Below are 19,758 nucleotides of genomic sequence, written 5' to 3' on the forward strand. Positions count from 1 at the left end.
TGACTTGCTTGCCTCCTCGCTGTATTCATGTGCTTGAGATGTTCCGGTGGAGTCGGACAAACTCACACGGTCCATGAGTACTGCCTTTGGTCCAAAGGACAATCGGAAAAATGTGAAAACTCCGGTGTACAAGAGCCACCCCGCAGTGAACGTTTGAGCCTCCAATTACAGTTTAATGGAGTTCTAGGGTCTATCTAGAGTTGTACCGATAGCTTCCAATTAAAATCCAGTACATCATTCAATTATCTCGGGTGATTGGACTGAGTTTTCGGATAGGTATGGTCTAGTACTATGGCCGTATACTTTGAGCTTCTTGAGGCAGACGAAGCGGGGCAGGCCAGCATCGACCGGTATTCTCGTCAATTGAAGGGATGTGCCGGAAGGCGTAGTTAGTCTTAACTCCCCGCTGGAAAATAGCAGGTCAACATTCATGTTTGAAATTTGTGTCATTTGTGACGTCTCGCATTCCGCTTGAGTCTGTGGTGTTCCGCCTGTTAAGAGCTCAGCTTCCCCCGGAAACGGTGTTGGTCGTCGAGATGATGTTGCTGGGATGGTCTCGCCTAAGCATGGCAAATTGTCACACTGCGACTGAAGCTATCACAAAGTCCACATCCTGTGAAACTCCGAAAGTTACCTAAATGATCAAAGAAAAATAAGCTCATAACTCATCTACGGGAGGTGATCCTCGATATCGTCCGATAATGTCTTCAGTGCACCACGAGGAAATCCTGCCCCAGACCCACTAACATGACCGAAATCGGGGACGGTTGGTTGGCTAAGATGCCCCTGTTCCAGCACTCAAAGGCCCCCACGCTGGGTGGTTACCCCAGACTTTGCAACTTCCCGGAAACAACCCCCTTCAACAGGCCAGCCAAACTTTCGTCATCGCAGACAAGCCCTCTCGAGTAACTGCTAGGACAACATGAGTTGATTCTCTGCACAGACAAGAGAGGCAAGGATTGCATTCAATGCCACCGGCATCCGCCAGCCGGACCGGCGCGTGCCAGCGCTGTCACCGCAGAAAGGTCCGATGCGACCGTACGAGGCCGTCATGCGCGCCGTGTGCCAGGATCAACGCGCAATGCACGTATGCAGCAAGGGAGCACCAGATCGAACTACGACGCCAGGATGTCGAAAGACTTGAGCAAAAGATAAGAGACCTCCAAACGGAGAATGACGAACTATCCGGTAAGCTGGCCGAGGCCCAGCAACAGCAGCCACAAGAACGAGCGAGTAGCGGAGACAGGCTGGTGACCCCTGCCACATCATCAAGCCTCGGTCTGCAAACAGCGGAGCAACGAGCCCCTGCCGGCGGCAATGAAATTGCCAGCCAGGTCATTCATCTGTCACTCAGTGCTGGGGGAGGGAGAGACTTCGTCGGATCGACAAGTGGACTGTTCCTTGCCAATCTGCTTCAGCCACACAGTCAACCTGCCGCGCCGTCTCAACTCGTAGCCGGCCAGCCTCCGGGATTCACATCGAACAGCGATGGCACAACGGGAAGCTTGGTTCTCAACGCCGCTTCCAGCCTGCCACCAAGGGCCATGGCGACAGAGATCGTGAATGCGTACTGCAGCCATGACCGACTCTGTTACCCTTTCTTGTCCCCAAAAGCACTAGACAAGGCGTTGGATGCTGTTTACGAGGCAAGAAGTCCCGACTCTATCAGCCCTGTCGACGGCTTCCTTGTCGATATGACCCTCGCGATCGGCACGGCACAAGTCTACAAGCTCAACTGGAATGGTATCTGGGACGCCGAGGTCCATTACAATCGAGCTCTGACGCGTCTTGTTGATGTTTTCGGTCAGGGTGGGATTACGGCCCTTCAGGCACTGCTTCTCATCTGCCAGTACAGAATGGGGACGACGTCCCATGATACGAGCACGAATGTCTGGCATCTCATCGGAGTGGCGGCACGGACATGCTTCGAACTTGGCTTGCACAAGTCGTCAACTTACACCCTACCCCGAGGCGGAGATGAGACGGAACGTGAGGCGAGACAAGAAGATCTGGAGATTAAGCGAAGATGTTTCTGGAGCGTTGTCTCCATGGATCGCATTGCCAGCATGATTCTTGGGCGACCACTCGCGATTCAGTTGGATGACATCGACATAGAGCTTCCTCACTCGGAGTCTATTACGACTAATGTACCACTTCATGGTCACTTGTCTACAGCTTCAATCGGGACCCCAGAGTGGCATCTGGGCACCGTCATATTCGTCCACATCGTGCGATACCGTCTTATCTGCGGGAAGATCCTGAATTCACTACACCGGAGCACAATCAACAGAGAAACCAACACCACATACGAGAGTACCCGAGAAACTTTAGCCGAGGAGCTCCAGACATGGCGTGCGGGGACTCCTAGCCTCCCACTCATTCCCGCTGACGCACCTCTCTCATCTCCAGCTGGGAGGTCTAGCTTCCGTTCAGCGGAGTGGTACGAGCTCTTATACCACAACGGCATACTCATGCTGTTCCGACCCTCCCCATCCATTTGCGATGCCTCGCGAAATAGCAACGTCTTGCAGCACATGTTCGACTCATCGCAAGAGGCAATCAAACTCTACGCCAACTTACATCGATCTAGAAAAATCAATTACTCATGGGTCACTCTTCATTCCATCTTCATAGCTGGTCTGTCCTATATCTACGCCCTGCGAAATCATATCCAGCACATACAAAACCGGTCTCAGGGCAGTGCAAATGTCGCTAATGCAACCCTTGGTTCGACCCCATCTATCAGTCAGGTTGTCAACGATACTCGTGCCTGCTCCAAGGTCTTGGTCGCTCTCTCCGAAAGATGGGCCATGGCACGGAATTGCTCCGAGGTTTTCGATCGATTGAGTGACGCCGTTGTAGCGGACGTGGTAGAAGCACAAAGTGGACAGACGTCGGCAACGACTAGTTTGTCATTCTCCAATCAGTCCGCAGATGTCGGCCACATATCCCAGCCCGTGGATATCAATCTCACAGATGCCATGTATGGGCACGAGACAAATCAGAACTTCGTCATATGTGCGTCAATATGTCGGTCGACGACACGCTACGCGACTGCTTCGGGGACTTGCAGAACATCTACTATGATCAGTACCATAGTGATGCGATTGCACAACTGTCACAAGAGTGGCTATTTGGATTAGGAGAAACCCCAAGTCGATACTTTTGAGTGGGAACGACGGCAGTATTCCCCGATCGGATAGGCATACAGCATAATACAGTCGAATAATTCATGTCCTCCCTCATATCCTTCCTCGCTGGAGAAACGTCTTGGGAATGTCAACATATCTACTGCGCAAGTACTCTGCGATTCCTTTCCCCAACCCATCGATTCTATCTGAAGAGGCGATGCCACCGTTCAGGTTATCCAAAATGCGGCTTAGAGGATGTTAACTACTGATCTATCTTGATAGTTGAAAGGTACTCACAAGTGCACGGCGTTAATGCCGGGGAACTCAACACGTTCCACGCGCCTCTTGGGATTGATCTTATACCAATCATCACCAAGCAGTTGTTTCAATCGCGACACAGTCAATAACGACCGTAGCCAAACATATTCATCTTCATGTCGGACGAAGAAACCAACGTTGGAGTTGTCAGCCTTATCGCCAGACCGAGCATGGACAATGCTACCCAAGGGAGAAAACTCGGTCGGACCCAGAGATGTCAGTTCGATGGGTTCGGCGGTGTCGGCTGACGGCCGGACAACCTTATACTCGGCCGTTTCTTTCGGTGATGGAACTGTTATCAACTCTCCGGTCCCCAATAGAACACGATGGTCGATGGCCGACTGCGGTATCAGCGCAGGGAACATCTCCATGAACGGTTTCGGATCCATCGTCCGGAAGTCGAGAGACATGTGGTACCCCGGATAGCTCTGCATCCTCACGGCGTAGATAGGGATTTTAAACTTCACCGCCGCGATGTCTTCCTTTGTTCTCGCTTGCGCAAACACCCGGAGCTGGACTGTCCCAGCCTGCTGCGAACTGGGATTCTGCACCTGAGTACCATACTGCTCCATGCTTAGTCGGCTGAAGTTGCTGTCTTTGAACATGTAGGTCAACTGGTTCTTCATCATGGTTACCTTCTCATCAACATCCAAGCCGTTGATGTAGAAGGCGGCCTCAGCTTGATAACCTCCCTCTGCAGCGAACATGACTTTCGTCGTTGGTGGAGGCGGCAGGCCCTTCACGCCCCAGACACGTACTCGGTCCTCCCCGAAGCCTGTTTGCTCTTCAACATGAACCCCGGACAGATCTCCTACCACATCTGGGTTGAGGTAGAGATGCCCCTGGAGCTCATATAGCAACTGCGCCGTTACTGTGTGCTTGGTGACATGACCACCGCCTTCGGCAGTTCTGCTTATGACGCATTCACCGTCTCGACTGATCTCGGCAATGGGGAACGCCAAGTCCACGAGCTCGGGAAGAAATTCTTTGAAGCCGGAGAAGTTCGCGCCCACGACGTACGGTCCACATTCAATCAGATGAGCGGCCAGCAATGCGCCGGCAAGCTCTTGGTACTGATCTTCCCGCCAGCTGTAGTACCACGCAGCAGTACCCATGACTGGCGACGCGTCCGTACACCTTCCAGCAACGACGATGCGCGCGCCGGCTCTCAGTGCCTCGACTATTCCCCAGCAGCCGATGTAAGCATTGCCACAACAGGGCTCGAAGCCCCAGTCGTTGAGGGTGATCTCAGGGTGATCGAGATGAGGAAATCTCAAGTCTTGCTTGGTGCCTTCAAGAAGACCAGACACATCATCGCCGAGAACCGCTGCGACAACGCTCTCGGGGTATCCCTTTCTCCTGCACAGCGCCTTGATCTTCTCGAAGAGCGCCGTGGTGTTCAACGCGCCAGCGTTTGTAACCACCCTTATATCCCTCGTCATTATATCATCGATGCAGTCTTCGAGCTGCTCGTAGAAGCCGTTCTCGTATCCGAGGTTCGGGTCGACGTCGCGTTTGGTGATGGCGTTCCAGGCGATGTTCATCTCTGAGAGCCAGTCGCCGGTGATGACTTGGACATTTCCGGAGCGCACCATGCGCGCCATCGCGTGTGGATGGTCTCCTGTTGCGCCGGAGACATTTCCGATACGGATTGGAGGTTTTTCGATCATGGTGTACACGAAGATGTGGGTAAGAACAAGATAGAGGATGAAAAACAGATGGGTCAAGCTCTACGGCTGGAGCAGCATCAATGGTGCTTTGATATGTGTTCCTTCAATACTGCAACATAGTATCAACTACGGATATCTTCGGATCTTCGTACAGACGACAAGGAAGATTAAGGGACCAAAGTCCACTTCACCACTCTCACATGCGGCCGATTGCGGACTGAAGACCGAGCCAAGCAACGCAGAAGCGCCATCGGACAGGTTCCGATTGCGAAGTGCTTGGGAATACCCTAAGATGCGGCTCATGAGCTGCATATCCGGGGCATTTGCCGCGAGACCTTGCGTGAGTCTAATCCTTTTCATCAGCCTGCAAACACCCAAGTTTCTACACCAAGCGGCGTGAGACGCCGAGACAGCGGCGCGGCCCCAAGGCCGAAAACTACTCCACAATTGTCTCTTCCAGCCCCCCAACATTTTGCCATTCAGCAACCGGCAAATGCACCAAGCATGTCTTTCCATTGCAACATGATTGGGCCGGTCGCGGAGACGCGTATAAGGACTTGCGCCTCTGGTCCACCTCCAGTGTCCCGATCCACAGGAACTGCGGGGGATGAGGGGGCAAGTTGGGGGAACGGCGCCTGGGCAGTGATCCTCTGGCGCGTTGGAGGGAGGTGACCGCTCCTTGTTTCTGTGCATCCTTTTCGGCCTTCGGCGCCGCAGGGCGAGGCGACGGCTTATCGACTTCCCAACACCTATCTACCGTCACTTTGGAGCAAGAATCCCCACTGAGTGCATGCGTGTGTTGCATTTCTCTCCACACAGATATCTCAAGCCAAGAATGCCAAATCCGGGGTTGTTTGCGGGGAAGAGCCCCCCGGTGCTTGGAAACAAATACATGCGCTCTCCTTCGTTGGTTTTGGGATGCGACGTCATCTTGTCATCTGTAGCTCTTGAGCTTTTCTTCGTAACTTGAAAGTCGTCCCTGGCATAGCCTGCGACGAAGATGGCGAACTCTACGGACCCGAGGCCAGAGAGCCATGTCGAGCAGCCAGTGGCTGATATCGAAAAGCAACAAGTTCTGCACCAGGAACACTCTCATGTCGTGGACGATGACAAGACAGTCGCGCCGGCAGTTGATTACTCTGGAGCCACCGCAAAGACAGACCCCGAAGAGATCAAGCTCGTCAAGAAGTTAGATCTCTGGGTTATGGTCAGTTAACGCACCCTAACACGCCTCAACTTGTAATCTAACAGAGGCACAGCCAACTCTTTGGTTGATGTATTGGCTCAAGTAGGTCAACATCTACCACCCTTTCATTCTGTTTTCCGCTTTCCGCTAACCACTAACCGCTAAGCTACCTTGACCGTAATGCAATCGCCCTTGCTCGCCTCAACGGCCTCGAAAAGCAACTCGGTCTTTCAAGCGTCCAGTACTCAACCTCCGTCTCCATCTTGTTCGTCGGCTACATCCTCGGCCAAATTCCGAGCAATATGGTCTTGACTCGAGTTCGCCCATCCTGGTACATGGGCGGCTTCATGATGGCTTGGGCCGTCGTGAGCGCTCTGACAGCTGTTGTCCACGATTACAAAGGTCTCGTCCTGACGCGATTCTTCCTCGGCGTTGTAGAGGCTCCCTACTACCCGGGAGCCTTATACATTCTGTCCATCTTCTACACGCGCAAAGAGCTTGCAACGCGAATCAGCGTCCTCTATTCAGGGAATATTCTTGCAACAGCCTTCGCTGGCCTAATTGCAGCGGGAGTTTTCAATGGCATGGATGGCACCGCCGGGCTCGCGGCCTGGCGTTGGCTCTTCATCCTCCAAGGCGCAGTCACGTTTGCGATCGCGCTGGTGGCGTGCTTCACCCTTCCCGACGAGCCCCTGACAACCCGCTGGCTGACCCCTGAACAACGACAACTTGCCCACGACAGAATCGCGCGGGATACCGTGGGTGTGCGTCTGCAGAGCAGCACTTGGGGCGGCCTCAAGGAAGCCTTCGCCGATCCCAAGGTGTGGGTGTTTATCTACATGCAGCATATGCATCTTGCCACGAACGGCTTTAAGAACTTCTTCCCCACCATCGTCGAGACGCTCAACTTCAACACTACGATTACTCTTGTTCTCACGTGCCCACCATACCTTATTGCTGGAGTTCTGTCTATCGTCTGGGCTTGGTCCTCGGGTAAGCACAACGAGCGTACCTGGCACATTACCATCTCAAAGGCTGTTGCACTGTTCGGCTTCGTCTTGGCCTGTGCCACGATGAACACGGGAGCACGTTACTTCGCGATGGTTGTCTTTACAGTAGGCACGTACGGAGTGAACAGCATCTTGCTAGGTTGGGTTGGAAGCACGTGCGGACAGACGAAGGAGAAGAAGGCTTCGGCGCTGGCCATCGTCAACACGAGCGCAAGCATCAGCTTCATCTGGACTCCGGTAAGCATTATTTATAGTAACGGAAAGAAGATGCCGTCCACTGACATCATGGCTTTAGTACTTGTGGCCAACATCCGACGCCCCAAGATACGTCATTCCGATGGCCAGCAGTGCCGCCTTCTGTGTAGCTTGCGTTGTTGGGGCATGGCTTATGAAGGGGATGCTCGTAAGGGAGAACAGGAAGATTCGGGCCACTGACCAGGAGGCGAGGCTGTTTTATGCTTATTAAAGCTGATATAAGAGGCGTCATTTGATGAGAATACCAAGCATTCGGCGGTGGTCGGGGCATAGATGTCAAATAGCAGTGAATAACAAACTAACTATGGTTTCAACCTAAATTAGATCTGGGAGGCGTTGCCTTTTCCACATCTTCTGTCTATAGCGTTCATGGTACACAGTCAAAACTCCTTGAAAGTCCCAACCCAAGTCCCGCCTTTCTATCTACCCAGAAGTTGAGCTGTTCTATCTTTGAGTTGCTAGACTATAATGAGACCAATAGTTCAGTATGAGCCTCGTCAAAAAGAAACCGCAGCAAGCCCTTGCCATTGTCGCAGGAGTGGGAATAGAAGCGTACCCCAGGACTGGACCCTATTGAGGGGCTCCAAGGACCTTGGGCCATTTGGAATAGTCCACGGGTTTGATTGAGGGAAGGTCTTTCCAGTTGGCCTTGCAGGTGACTTTCAAGTCCATACCCTTTCCAGAAAGCAGGTATGTCGGGATCAGTAGCTGCTTGGTTGGCTCATAATTGCCGATTTGTGAAAGGCGTAAGACATTATCGAAGTCGAAGTTCTTGGTCGTCTTGGTGAACGTCTTTTCCGCCCACGTATACATCCCTTGGATATTCCACCAGTATTGCTTGGGGACCCAGACTTTCGGGATCGAATCCACAGTTGACTTGCGGGCGGTAATGTGGCAGTACCTGCATATGACGATGCGGTCAGGACGGTTCCTTGATATGAGGGTACAAGTATGACTTGAGGGGTCTACTTACCAGTCTCCTGGGTTGCCCTTCCACTCGGCTGGGCCAGGTGTGGTGTAGACGCCGACGCCAATCTGGTTTCCTTGAGCCTTTGCAGGGTCGAAGGTGATTCTTCCCTTAACGTTATACTGCTTGGCTTGCTCCTGGATATACAGTCAGTTGCTGAGTTAAACTCACTGATTGGGTTTCTAGCTTGGAAACATACCTTGCTAACAGTCCTGTAACCCAGTGTAATACGTGCGGAAAACTGGCGAGAGTCAAAGGGTGCGGCAGCAACGCAGCCCACAAGGACCATAACCCAGAACAAAGTGAAGACTTTAGGAAGAACCATGATGATGGCTGAGAGGTCTGCGACCGACGATAGAGCTTGAAAGAAGATGGAAAGATGTTTGATACAGTACCGTTAGCTGATGACGAATAAGACTTTAGATAAAGTACCACAGAGAATTTGTCCTTGCATTTATAGGAATCATGAAGCCCGCTTTGAACGCCCCCGTCATATTGTCGATAGTGCTGCGTTACCGTCCAGAGGCCAAGTCCTTGATGTCTTCGGATTCGGTATTAAGCTCGTTACCGGAAAAGAATCCAGTAGACCACAGCGGATATAACCGCGTTCACCTGAAAATAAGCTGCTTCTAAAGTTGGAATACATCTGTGGAGTTGTCAATAAAGATTGGGCAGACAAAAGCTCCGTGGCTGAGTCTGTGGTCACGAATGTTTTAGCGACATGCACAAAACAACGGGTAGTCACAGCACTGGGCTCTAGAACGATTTGATGTGGATAATCAAGAGAAGTGTACGAGTCAAATGTTCTCAAAAGTCGAGAGATGGGGTCAGGTTTGTGCCAAGAAGACACAGACTTGGGTCGTTGCTGAATGGCGGGTCAGCCGCAGGGACGGCAGGCAGTGTAGGCCCAGGAGAATCGCTCGGGAAATCTTCAAAGAGGCTCACTGGCACAGCCGAAATTGCGGGGACACAGGTTGCAACGACTTGGCGGATTCGATATCGTCGTTGAGAAAGAGCTGCAAAAAAAGTAAGTGGAAGATGGTTTTGGGTCCCAGAGGAGACTTGAAGAAGACATTGACTGAGAGTGAGTCTTTTTCGCCATGCAAAACAAGCATTCAACACTTGAGAATTTAGTCACCATTGCACAAGTTTCCAATTTCTCTGGGGCCCTCTCTATGAAAGCATCCTTGGCATTGAATTCAAATACGTACTCTCTATGAATTGCGCTTCCTATTGTAGCATCCTTCTGTCCTGCACCAAGAAATCCCCTCGGCTCTGCAGCGCGTCGCATGTGGCGTGGGATCCTTCAAGCGAAGCGCAAGATCGCCTCCAATGCTCGGCTCAATCTCAATTCCGGAAGGATTGCTCCAATGGTCATTGTACCAAACCGTACAAGTGCCTTGCAAGTACACATTCTCGCCGTGCCTTTTCAATAAGTACCTAAAGCCACATAATTTGCATTGGCGCTTACAATATCGCAGACCTGGGTACCATGGGTCAGAATTCCAAAACTTGTCCAGAAGAGATTCTCGGAGAGCTCCTTCGAAAAACGTCACATGCGGACAGAGGAGCGCTTCGTAGGTCTCTCCAATCCTGTCGAAGCGTTTCCGTACAAATTCGTGGGTTATAAGGACCCCTTTGTGTAGCTTGAACACTGGCAAGGCCCATTCCAGTAATAGGTAGCAGTGTGCTCGATCCTTCATTATGCGAACTGCCGGTTGCTTGATGCGGCTGCCGTGGGCTGCGAATTCTGCGAAGCAAATGTTACATTCAACAAATGGGAACCTGTTCTGTGCGCATTCTTTGTCGCTTGAAATTGTGCCAATTTTGATCAGTTTGTCGTGCATTTCTGGCCAGGTAAAAGTCTCGTGAGCGCAGAGCTGAAGTGGACCTGGCCAACATTCGTATTCTTTCTCTTGTCCATCGTGGAAATACTTTAAAGTTTTCTTCTCGGCGCTCAAGGTGTGACAACACCAATCGAAATCGCGACCCTCGCAATCCTTGCATTTTTGATTGAGCAGACCGTCGGCGGGCGAGTCGTAACGGTACGTCTGATTATTTTTGTTGACACATTTTGAACAGCGGAGACTGAGTATATGCTGCTCTTTAATCTTTCTGCGCAAGGGATATTGCTCTAGTGAGGTTTTCCCTGGATACGTGTATGGTGCGAGTGGGAGATCGGACTCCCCATTATGTGAAGGAGCCATTTCGAAGAATTTCCTCTTGATTAACCTGAGTTGTCTCTGCGTCGGTGTGTCAACCCAGCGACCACTCCAGTAAACTTGATCTGGTTCGGCGAGTGCAGGATACAAATCCTTGTATCTTCGATAACATCGACTAATCCATTTTTCATTTACGGAGCGCCGATGGATTCCGTGACGCTAAGCGACTTCAGGCTTTTCCCAGCGGACTTTAAAGCTTCCACATACGGTGGCGAGGCGATAGGAGACTTGGGGAAAGAACCACAAGTCAGCTCCATTCATGCAGAGAATAATCTGCATGATTAACTCGTCCGGCAGCGAATGGAGTCGTGAAGCTTGGTTCTGCTGCCTTCGTATCAGCCAATCTGGCAAGGCGTCGGATGTCTGTTCAGATGTGGTAACTGCCTCTCGATGGTGCTGATCATCTTGAGATTCTTTAAGACTGATACTTTTCTTCCCTCTCTTGCTTTTTGATAAGTACGGCATTATGCCTGCTCGTGGTAATTGGAAGGGTTGACAGGTCGGTATGAGAGATAGTTCTCCAGGGTCGGACTTTTCATCGTGCGTTGCGTGCAGGAGGAGCAGATTATGACGGCTTTCAAAGCAAGGAGCGATATTAAATATTCCATCTGTGGAATGACTCAGTCATGTTCTCCCCCAAAGTCGAAGAGGTATGGCCATCGCGGTTCTGTGAGCAGATGAACCTTATCCAAAGTAGGTGGTCGGTCTATCAAGGTCTTACTTCCCCTACAATTTCTTGCTATCCGGGTGGTCTTGCACCCACTATTCTTCTTATGCTACAGCGACTACTTTTCCTGTGGCTACACTAAAATAACCTTGGCGTTTATCGTCGCTTCCATCCTCGTCGTCATTTCTATTATCGTGGTCGTTCTCGTTATAGTTGTCGTCGTCTTTGTTCTCGTTCTCGTTCTCGTCCTTATTATCGCTATCGCTAGTATTCTTTGTAATGGGAGTATTCATGTACATAGAAAAGATAAGCGCGCAGATATAGGAAAATGAGGCGGTCTCCCTTCCACGGAGGTTGGACACTCAACAAGCAGTCCCACTTTCACGCCGATGTCCGGTACGACCTCTTGGGGCGGAGGTCCGGGCTCTCGAGCAGGAAAAGGCTGTCTGTTTCAACATTCAATACCTACCTTATGTTGAGGACAGCCGGCCTGGCGAAATTGCCGCGACTCATTGCCGGTGCGGCCCCGCTGATTGAGCACGTCCCCACATTATTCATCGGCGACGGCGCCCAAGTCGGCTCCGACTGCTTGGTTCCGCCACCAATTCCGAACAAACCGAACGTGAGTCGGGTAAAGTGGGGGATAACGCAAGCTGTCTCTAAAGAGCTGAGCAAGATCTAATCAGATTTGCAATCATAAATCCGTGCGGCAGCCACCGCGGGTAGTGCGATTGCGACACACTGTCAACTCGCACTTGACCCACAGCGCAAGTCTCGTAATACGAGCCGAGCTCCGATTTCGTAGTGAAAGACAATCTGTTAAAGCTGAGGTGTCCTGCAACCGGAGCTTAACAGTCATTTGTTCCAGCCGCCAAGACTCACATTTCTATCCCACGACTTCGGATATCTCAACTACTGCCCGACCAATCAATATGCTGCAACCTTTGAAGAACGTCGTTGTCCTTGGAGGATCATACGTCGGTCTTGTGTGTTTCCAGTCTCTTTTGAAACCTGCTATTGCCTATAGAACGAATGCTAACAGCTCGCCGTGCATTAGGCCGCCGTGGGCGAGCTTGCCGCTGCTCTGCCAGCATCCCACCGCGTGAGTGAACTTCCCGAAAAACAACTTTGAAAAGAGTGACGACTGACTCGTAGCTGGCAGATCTTGCTGGTTGAACCGCACAGCCACTTTCATCATCTCTTTGCATTCGTGAGTTGCCAGTATGGACACTGCATCGTTATGATTTATGACTAACCCGCGATTCAGCCCCGTTTCGCAGTGCTGCCAGACCATGAGCACAAAGCCTTCATTCCATACACGGCAGCTTTCTCAAAGTCATCCGACCCATCGCGGCATCAGGTGATTCAAGCCCGCGCCAAATCTCTCCGCCCCAATTCCGTCATTCTGGATAGAGAATGGCAAGGTTCAGGAGAAATTCCTTTCGAATATTTGGTTGTCACAACAGGCACCAGATTGCCAAGCCCTGGAACCATGCCCGGTGATGACAAGCCATCATCGGTCGACACCTTGAGAGCGCATCAGCAGGCGGTCCAGAAGGCATCTTCTGTCATTCTTATCGGAGGCGGCGCGGTGGGCGTCCAGATGGCTACGGACCTTAAGGAAATTTACCCTGAGAAGGAGGTGACTCTTGTGCATTCACGAGAGCATCTCATGCCTCTTTACCACACTAAGTTGGACGAGATTATCAAGGCTCGATTCGAGGAGTTGGGAATCAAGTATGCTCATATCCCAAATATCCCCTCCCGGTCTCAGCAGTCGTTAACGTTTTACTTAAGGTTGATTACCGGCTCCCGCGCTGTGATCCCACCTGGCGGTCTTGCCTCCCAGACTTCAGTCAAGCTGCAAGATGGTCGCGAGCTCTCAGCGGATCTCATCATCCCCGCAACGGGGCAAACACCCAACAACCAGTTTCTCCAGGATCTCAAGCAAACCGGCGATGCCCCTCTTGTAAACCCGGCAAACGGCTTCATCAAAGTACGACCGACTCTTCAGTTCCAAGATCCGGCATACTCTCACATGTTTGCTGCTGGTGATATTGCCGACTCTGGTGCGCACAAGGCTGCCCGACCTGGTGCCGGGCAAGCGAAGGTGGTCGCCCAAAACATTCTGGCTATGATCAACGGCCAAGAGCCGACGGAGCACATTGTAGTTACTCCTCCGGCAATTCATCTGTCATTGGGACTGGTAAGACCACACCTCCGGGTAACTGTTGAAAAGAAGTCGCGCTGACCGAGGCCTCCTCTTTCCCCCGACATAGAAAAAGAACTTTGTGTTCAGAAATCCCGATGTTGCAGCAGGACAGACTGAGCCAGCAGTCGTGCCGCGAGAAGAGTAAGCCGCAACCATTTCATGGGCAACTATTACCATGCACTGACTTTTCATTCAGGGGAACAGCAGACATGAACATCGAGGGTGTGTGGGAGCGAAGAGGTGTCCGTGTCACCGACCCCAGAGAGTACCACCTGTAATAATAGAAAGAGTGGAGGCCACTCACTGTTGTAAGTACCTGCAGAAAAAGACGGCGAGATGTTCCGATGCATAATACACCGGTCGTTAGATAGACTTAGAGGTCGATCAAGCAGTTGTCGCAAACCAGTATATGTTGACCAAAGAGAAAAGACCAATGAAATAAAAGAGAAATAGTCTTCCAGAGGTGTTTTCTAGCGAAGCCGGTGACACAGACAGGGGGGATTTGTTCAACAGACCCACTGTTCCGGGAACGGTTCCGACAAGTATCGGAATGACGCCCCAAGCCCAGACCTGGTCGATGTTCAGGCTGAGACTGCTGGCCAGCATCGTGAATGCTCTCAAGATATCTAATTCTCCTATGCATTGCCAAGAATCAGAAAAGCGTCAAATCAGACCAATTTTGGCTGGTATAGCCTGTTGAGCATACAAATTCTGCCTTGATGGACCGTTGCTGCGCGTAGCCCCGCCATCGGTACCCGCCAGATGGCTCTCAGTACGGCAATCAATGCCCTGTTTAGCACTTGAAGGCTGGCTTTCACAAGCTTACCCTGTCATCGGGCGTCGCTGTGCCGCTGACCAACCTCAACATTTGGCTCGGCTGACAATGGAACTTTCGACATGCTGTGTTGCGAAGGACTGTGAACACACCGTTCAGATCGAAAGTCAGGCTTCTGTAGTTGACAGTAATGCATGCACACACCGGCATTGATAAAAGCGAGAAAACCAAACGGATGCAGCTGTGTGTGGTGATAGACTTACGAGTTGCGGAAAGTGGTGCGGATTAGTGTGGCTGGGTCATGCAACTGAGCCAACAACGAGCTAGGGTTGCGCAAGATCCATCTACAGGGAACCAACAGCGAAACGCCAAATCAGCAGGGGACCTCCGCCTGTGTTGCAGACGATCTGGTGAACACTGGGACTTTAGGCAACAATAATGAACTGATAAAGACCCTTCAATTGCATCTGATCCGCGCAAACATCAAATAGTCTGCCTAAGAAACTCCCAGTCAATTTCAAGGACTCAGTGACCACAATGTCAACATCTCTCTTCGTCATTTTCACGCTGCTACAGCTTTCTAGTGGCTGTGATCTGCTCGATGGCCGAAAGGACTACGCCAACCGAACCTATGGACAGACATGCGTTGAGGCAGCCGGGGACGACAAGGAATCTCTGGCAGTCTGCCTTCTGCAGAGGAATTCGATCGACAAGATACTTGACTGTGGGGTACGGGACGATAAGAGCAATCATGCATCGGGCATGTTAGATGCGAAGGAAATTTTGGAGACTGTCGCTGGGACATCCAAGTGCGAGGAGAGTTGCGAGCTTTCGTCGGTGTTGCAGCGATGTCCACAAACGGGCCGAGAGGCGTTTTTGGGCTGTCTTTGCTGCAATCTCATGAAGCCTGAGCAAGTTCAGTGTCTTCATCGTTGCATGTCAGAATACCCCCGCGTGTTCATCAATTCAGAATCTTCGAGAGAGCCAAAACCCCTATTCACTTGTGAAGCCAAGTGTTCTTATTGGAGTCAGGTACGTACTCGCGTAATGTTGCAACAGGAAAAAATACTGATACATTTTGTAGCCGAAAGAATTAAGAAGAGGTGTCGAACACAGCGAAGAATCACCTCAATGCTCGTTCACAGTCATCGACGGCCACCCCCACTCCAACGACGGGCTTAACTGCCCATTGCCATCGAGGGAGGAACTTAAAGACGGCCTTATTCTCGGCAGAGCTTTGGGTGGCTTGAGAAGACCAGGCAGACCTGATATCGATACACCTCACAATCCGGGTCGGCCTTACGACGGACAAAGGGGAGGTGGTCAAAGAGGTGGAGGACAGAGAACCGACCGGAGTCGAGACTTTCACGCAACATCAATACAAGGGGCTTCGCAAACAAGATCAGCGGCAGAAGCTACATCTAGCTCTGAATCTGGGGAGGATCCTGAGGTTGATGATGGATCGGAACCGACAAAGTCGGCTGAACAGAGTTTCCAGGCGTTTACACGTACCACTAAGTCTACTGCCACGACGACGTTAGCAACGACCCCCAATGGTGTGCCGACTAGCACGACCACGTCGCTAAGTAACTCTGCTGCGATGAAAACTGGCTCCTGGTCGGCGACAGTGCTTATTTTGGTGTTGATACAACTCACGAGGTGATTTGGAGAGTCCAGGCCATATTCAAGATATTAATAATGTGAAAAGGGTGAAGACGGCGGCTACAAAGCCAGTTTCAGCTTTTTGACGTCGTAAATATTACACCAAAAAGAGTTTCCATTTCAAGCCTCCTTCAAAAAAGAGCCTTGCTAGCCTGGCAGTGTTAGTTAGCTGCCTTGCCCAGGCATGATCGTGATACATCCAATACTTTTTCTATAAGGACGACAGCAGCATTGAAACTAGTAGGGGTAGTGATAATAAGAACGACGAGGATGATGACGACGACGATGACAAAGATAGCAACGACGACGACAATAACGAGGACGAAAGTGAGTACACAGGAGACAAAGTCGCTTTAAGAGGATATACGTGTGTATAGACACTGCCTGGATAGCCAACTGACACTGCTAGGATAGCAGCACTCTAAGGAATGCGACTGATGCATGCTAAATTGTAAGCCAGCGATTCTGAGGTTCCCTGCCTTTCAGACAATGTCTTTAGTGTTTTGCCGGCCATCCTCCTTATCTTCACTTTTGGTGTTGCCCTCAAACATCTCCGCGGCAGCGTCCTCGTGGTGTTCACTCCCAAAATTAAAGTCAGAATCGTAGCTTCGGAGGCTAGGACTTTCATCCAACTTAACATCCAGCGACACGTGTCCGGAATCTGTTGCGAAATAATCATTCCTCGAGAAGCAGCCCTCGTTTCCCACACCCTTGTGAACAGATCGGCGTAATGTCAGGTCATTCAGGGCAGATTCGGCCTGCGCCCATTGCTCTGATTCTGGCAATTCGAGCATTTCAAATCAGACATGCATGCGCCATGGAAGTATTGGCGCCCTTGGATCCGCTGGTTCCGATTGTTGCAAGTAGCTTAGTTCATAAGTACCAGATGCAGTAGACCCCTGCTCATACTCAATTGGCATGTCTGCCCAAGGCAGTGATCGAAGTGAAAAGTCATGGATGTGTTCCAGAATGTGCCTGATCAAGACTGGGGAGTCTAGTTGACCGGTCACGCTGCAAAGAGGACATACATCGAGTCCAACAGAGATACTACAAGGCCATAGTGATATTGTGCCAAGAAGCTGCTCCGGAAACGAGTCGGCGTGCTTTTCTCTCACATGCTCCGAGAGTTGTTCAGGGGAGGTGTACGTAGTTATGTCGGATTCATCGCAGAGCTGACAATTCCAGGTTTTCGCATGGTGTTTTCTTACATGCGCTTTCCATTGTGCGACTGACCGATAGAGAACATGCGGTCTTGGGCAGTCTTTAGCGATGCAAGTATACGGATTAACATCTGCCGCAAGATGATCTCTGATATATATTTTTAGCAATGGGTAAGCCATGAGGGCTTGTTGTAGACTTACTTCCACAGACCTTCGTTTTCTAGCATGCTGTGTGGTAGCGTTTCGCAGCAACATGGGCATTTCAACACTGTGGTCCCATGCAGATTATCATGCCCATCACCTTCGATTTGCGGTCGTGGCATGACAAGCCTGGGATAGTCTGTAGCAGTCCGGATCAAGCTTCGCTGGGTTTGAGGTGTTTCAGCGTCATGGGACTCGTTATCAATACACAATCCAGTGGTGAAAGACGTAGACGCTTCAGGTGATGTAACAAGTAGTGATGGCTGAAATTCTGGTCGAGTAGAAATCCCTGGTGCTGGAGGCGAGGCTATGTTCTTCTCATTCGTCGATGGTGACTGAACTTTGTCTAAGACCGATGTGATTGAACTCATAGTCTCTTCCGCATGAATGGGGGACGAGATGTGTTGGCGAGAGATCTGGTCAGAGTCCTGTTGAGCTGCAAGAAACCGTTGCCGTCTTCGGAGATTAGCTTCAATAAGCCGCTGTTGAAGTGGAGTCAGGCTGTCGGAACTCCGGTCCTGCCACCAAAGTGGCTGCGTTTCGTGACGCTGCCGAGTACTGTCGTTGAAGACGGTTGTATCAACCAGTATCAGATACTCAAGATGTTTCCTCAAGTCGGCCAAAGCTGATGGGTCAGAATTGTCGTCCAGCTTGAAACGTCGAGTCTTTCTCCTTGTGTGGCGAATAGCGATAGCGAGGAGAGTCAAATTTCGAATGGCAGAGTCCACGTTCCGTTTAGATTCCTCCAGCAGGTCTCCCCCGTGGATAGTTGCGCATTCCATAAGGCATGACCCTAACTTGACCAGTAGGTCTTTGACAAGCTTTAACTCGCGTGGCCTAACATCCAGACCAAACTCAAATGAGGAGCTCAGGCCTGCCATTCGGACATCAGTCATAGCGGCCATCCAGATATTGAAATCCGCTTGGCGGTTTTCGATCCAGTGGTTGGCTTCCAAAGACTTTCGAGAGCAACAAGTATTAAATACATTCAGGCAAACATTTGCCAGTGCTGTTGCAGACTGTGTATTTGATGTTCTGGTGGGATCACGTTTCCCCCGAGATTGATGCTTCGAGCTCTCAATTATGGGAGGCATTATCTTTGAACGGGTGACGGGTGCCTCAGACGAATTAAGAGGCTTTGTTTGGCTGCCTGGGATAATTGAACCTCGAAGGGGATAAGCGTGATATTGTTCATCACCTTCTATGGTGGAAGAGTAGCCGTAGTGGCCGTCTTCACCAGCATAGCCAGCGTCGTAGGCCGCTATGCTGCCCTCGTAGTCGGATCTGGCAGTGATCGGAATAATTTTGGGTCTAAGCTGAGAGTAGCTCGAGTCGCTACGGCTTTTGCGGGGCCTGTAAGATTTAGACTCTTCGTAAGCTCGAGACATAGAGGGACCGTATGGCTCGACGTAGCTCTTACGGCCAGAGCTACCACTAGAGACACTGCCCGAATCTCTTGTATCCTTGTGATCGAACCGGCTCTTGAGGCGCTTCTTGTCCTCCTCGTGAAGATTTTCACGTTCTTTGTTTTCGACGTGGCATTTAACCTGATCACTGTCTTCTCTTCTTTTTTTCTTACTCTGAGATCTGCGAAGCTTGCTCTCGCTTGTCTCAAGATTCTGCCCGGGAGCAGGTGAATGAGTCGCCGGTGGGGCCTCGATTGTATGCTTCGGTAGACTTGAATTATAGTTGCTGATCTCTTCCTTGAGTTTATCGTTCTCTTCGAGTAATGCGAGCGTTTCGCCGATTAACTTCTCCTTGTCGTCTTCCAATACCTTGACTGTATTTTGAAGGGCTTTGAGTCTAGCGCTCACGTCCCGAAGGGCCTCTCGGGCTTCTTGGACCTCATGTTGTAACGCATCGTCATCTTCCCAAGATCCCCTCGTGTTTGGGTCATTTTCTAAGAGAGGGCCGTCTTCCATGCCCGCTCACGGGGGTTGGCCTCGAGTGGCGGGCTCGCCGAAAGAGACCTTCTGGTGGACACACTGCAGTCTGTGTGGAAAAGCAGTTGAATGTAGGCTGTGCGGGTTCCTGTCGATTTATGAAGGGGATGTTTTGTTTTCTTTCATGGAGATTGGACGGATATACGGGACAGGCTACTGAGCCCACTAAGGTTTGGGTCATTCAGCAACGTTGGAGTCGGGCTATGATGAGGGTACGAGGCTTACACAGGCTGGCAGACATCGGCACCGCGAATCTACGATGTGAGGGGTTTTATTCATTGGGAGGCGGAGAAGCTGATCTGGTGTTTGTAACATGGTTGCGATCATGATTGGCTGTGCTGACCCTGGGAAATATCTCACCTGCATGATCACCTGATGA

The 19,758-nt window shown here is 51.0% G+C and overlaps 7 protein-coding genes across 7 annotated transcripts; 4 read left to right on the forward strand and 3 right to left on the reverse strand.

Annotated features, from left to right (window-relative positions):
• Positions 1-968: 968 nt before the first annotated feature.
• uaY-2 (Positive regulator of purine utilization) lies at positions 969-3,143 on the forward strand (the record flags this gene model as incomplete). The annotated part of the gene is made up of 1 exon (XM_032036698.1): positions 969-3,143. One exon carries the CDS (start codon positions 969-971, stop codon positions 3,141-3,143), a length of 2,175 nt encoding a protein of 724 aa, XP_031884464.1.
• A 281-nt stretch (positions 3,144-3,424) lies between these two features.
• Positions 3,425-5,119, reverse strand: CGGC5_v012766 (uncharacterized protein; the record flags this gene model as incomplete). The annotated part of the gene is made up of 1 exon (XM_032036697.1): positions 3,425-5,119. The coding sequence occupies one exon, from the start codon at positions 5,117-5,119 to the stop codon at positions 3,425-3,427; it is 1,695 nt and encodes a 564-aa protein (XP_031884467.1).
• Positions 5,120-6,119: 1,000 nt separating this feature from the next.
• CGGC5_v012767 (putative transporter) lies at positions 6,120-7,781 on the forward strand (the record flags this gene model as incomplete). Its single annotated transcript, XM_032036696.1, has 4 exons — positions 6,120-6,326; positions 6,379-6,407; positions 6,472-7,552; positions 7,611-7,781. The coding sequence occupies 4 exons, from the start codon at positions 6,120-6,122 to the stop codon at positions 7,779-7,781; spliced, it is 1,488 nt and encodes a 495-aa protein (XP_031884466.1).
• Positions 7,782-8,140: 359 nt separating this feature from the next.
• CGGC5_v012768 (uncharacterized protein) lies at positions 8,141-8,862 on the reverse strand (the record flags this gene model as incomplete). The annotated part of the gene is made up of 3 exons (XM_032036694.1): positions 8,141-8,471; positions 8,544-8,674; positions 8,737-8,862. The coding sequence occupies 3 exons, from the start codon at positions 8,860-8,862 to the stop codon at positions 8,141-8,143; spliced, it is 588 nt and encodes a 195-aa protein (XP_031884621.1).
• Positions 8,863-12,358: 3,496 nt separating this feature from the next.
• fer8-0 (Fe-regulated protein 8) lies at positions 12,359-13,916 on the forward strand (the record flags this gene model as incomplete). Its single annotated transcript, XM_032036693.1, has 7 exons — positions 12,359-12,412; positions 12,484-12,528; positions 12,589-12,636; positions 12,694-13,163; positions 13,224-13,632; positions 13,706-13,779; positions 13,835-13,916. The coding sequence occupies 7 exons, from the start codon at positions 12,359-12,361 to the stop codon at positions 13,914-13,916; spliced, it is 1,182 nt and encodes a 393-aa protein (XP_031884622.1).
• A 1,034-nt stretch (positions 13,917-14,950) lies between these two features.
• Positions 14,951-15,510, forward strand: CGGC5_v012770 (uncharacterized protein; the record flags this gene model as incomplete). The annotated part of the gene is made up of 3 exons (XM_032036692.1): positions 14,951-15,142; positions 15,384-15,445; positions 15,498-15,510. The coding sequence occupies 3 exons, from the start codon at positions 14,951-14,953 to the stop codon at positions 15,508-15,510; spliced, it is 267 nt and encodes an 88-aa protein (XP_031884558.1).
• Positions 15,511-16,557: 1,047 nt separating this feature from the next.
• CGGC5_v012771 (uncharacterized protein) lies at positions 16,558-17,462 on the reverse strand (the record flags this gene model as incomplete). Its single annotated transcript, XM_032036691.1, has 4 exons — positions 16,558-16,853; positions 16,959-17,086; positions 17,309-17,383; positions 17,437-17,462. 4 exons carry the CDS (start codon positions 17,460-17,462, stop codon positions 16,558-16,560), a joined length of 525 nt encoding a protein of 174 aa, XP_031884394.1.
• Positions 17,463-19,758: the final 2,296 nt, after the last annotated feature.

Source organism: Colletotrichum fructicola, assembly GCF_000319635.2.
Source record: "Colletotrichum fructicola Nara gc5 chromosome Unknown KSG_Nara_v1_contig07, whole genome shotgun sequence".
NCBI classification, from domain to species: domain Eukaryota; kingdom Fungi; phylum Ascomycota; class Sordariomycetes; order Glomerellales; family Glomerellaceae; genus Colletotrichum; species Colletotrichum fructicola.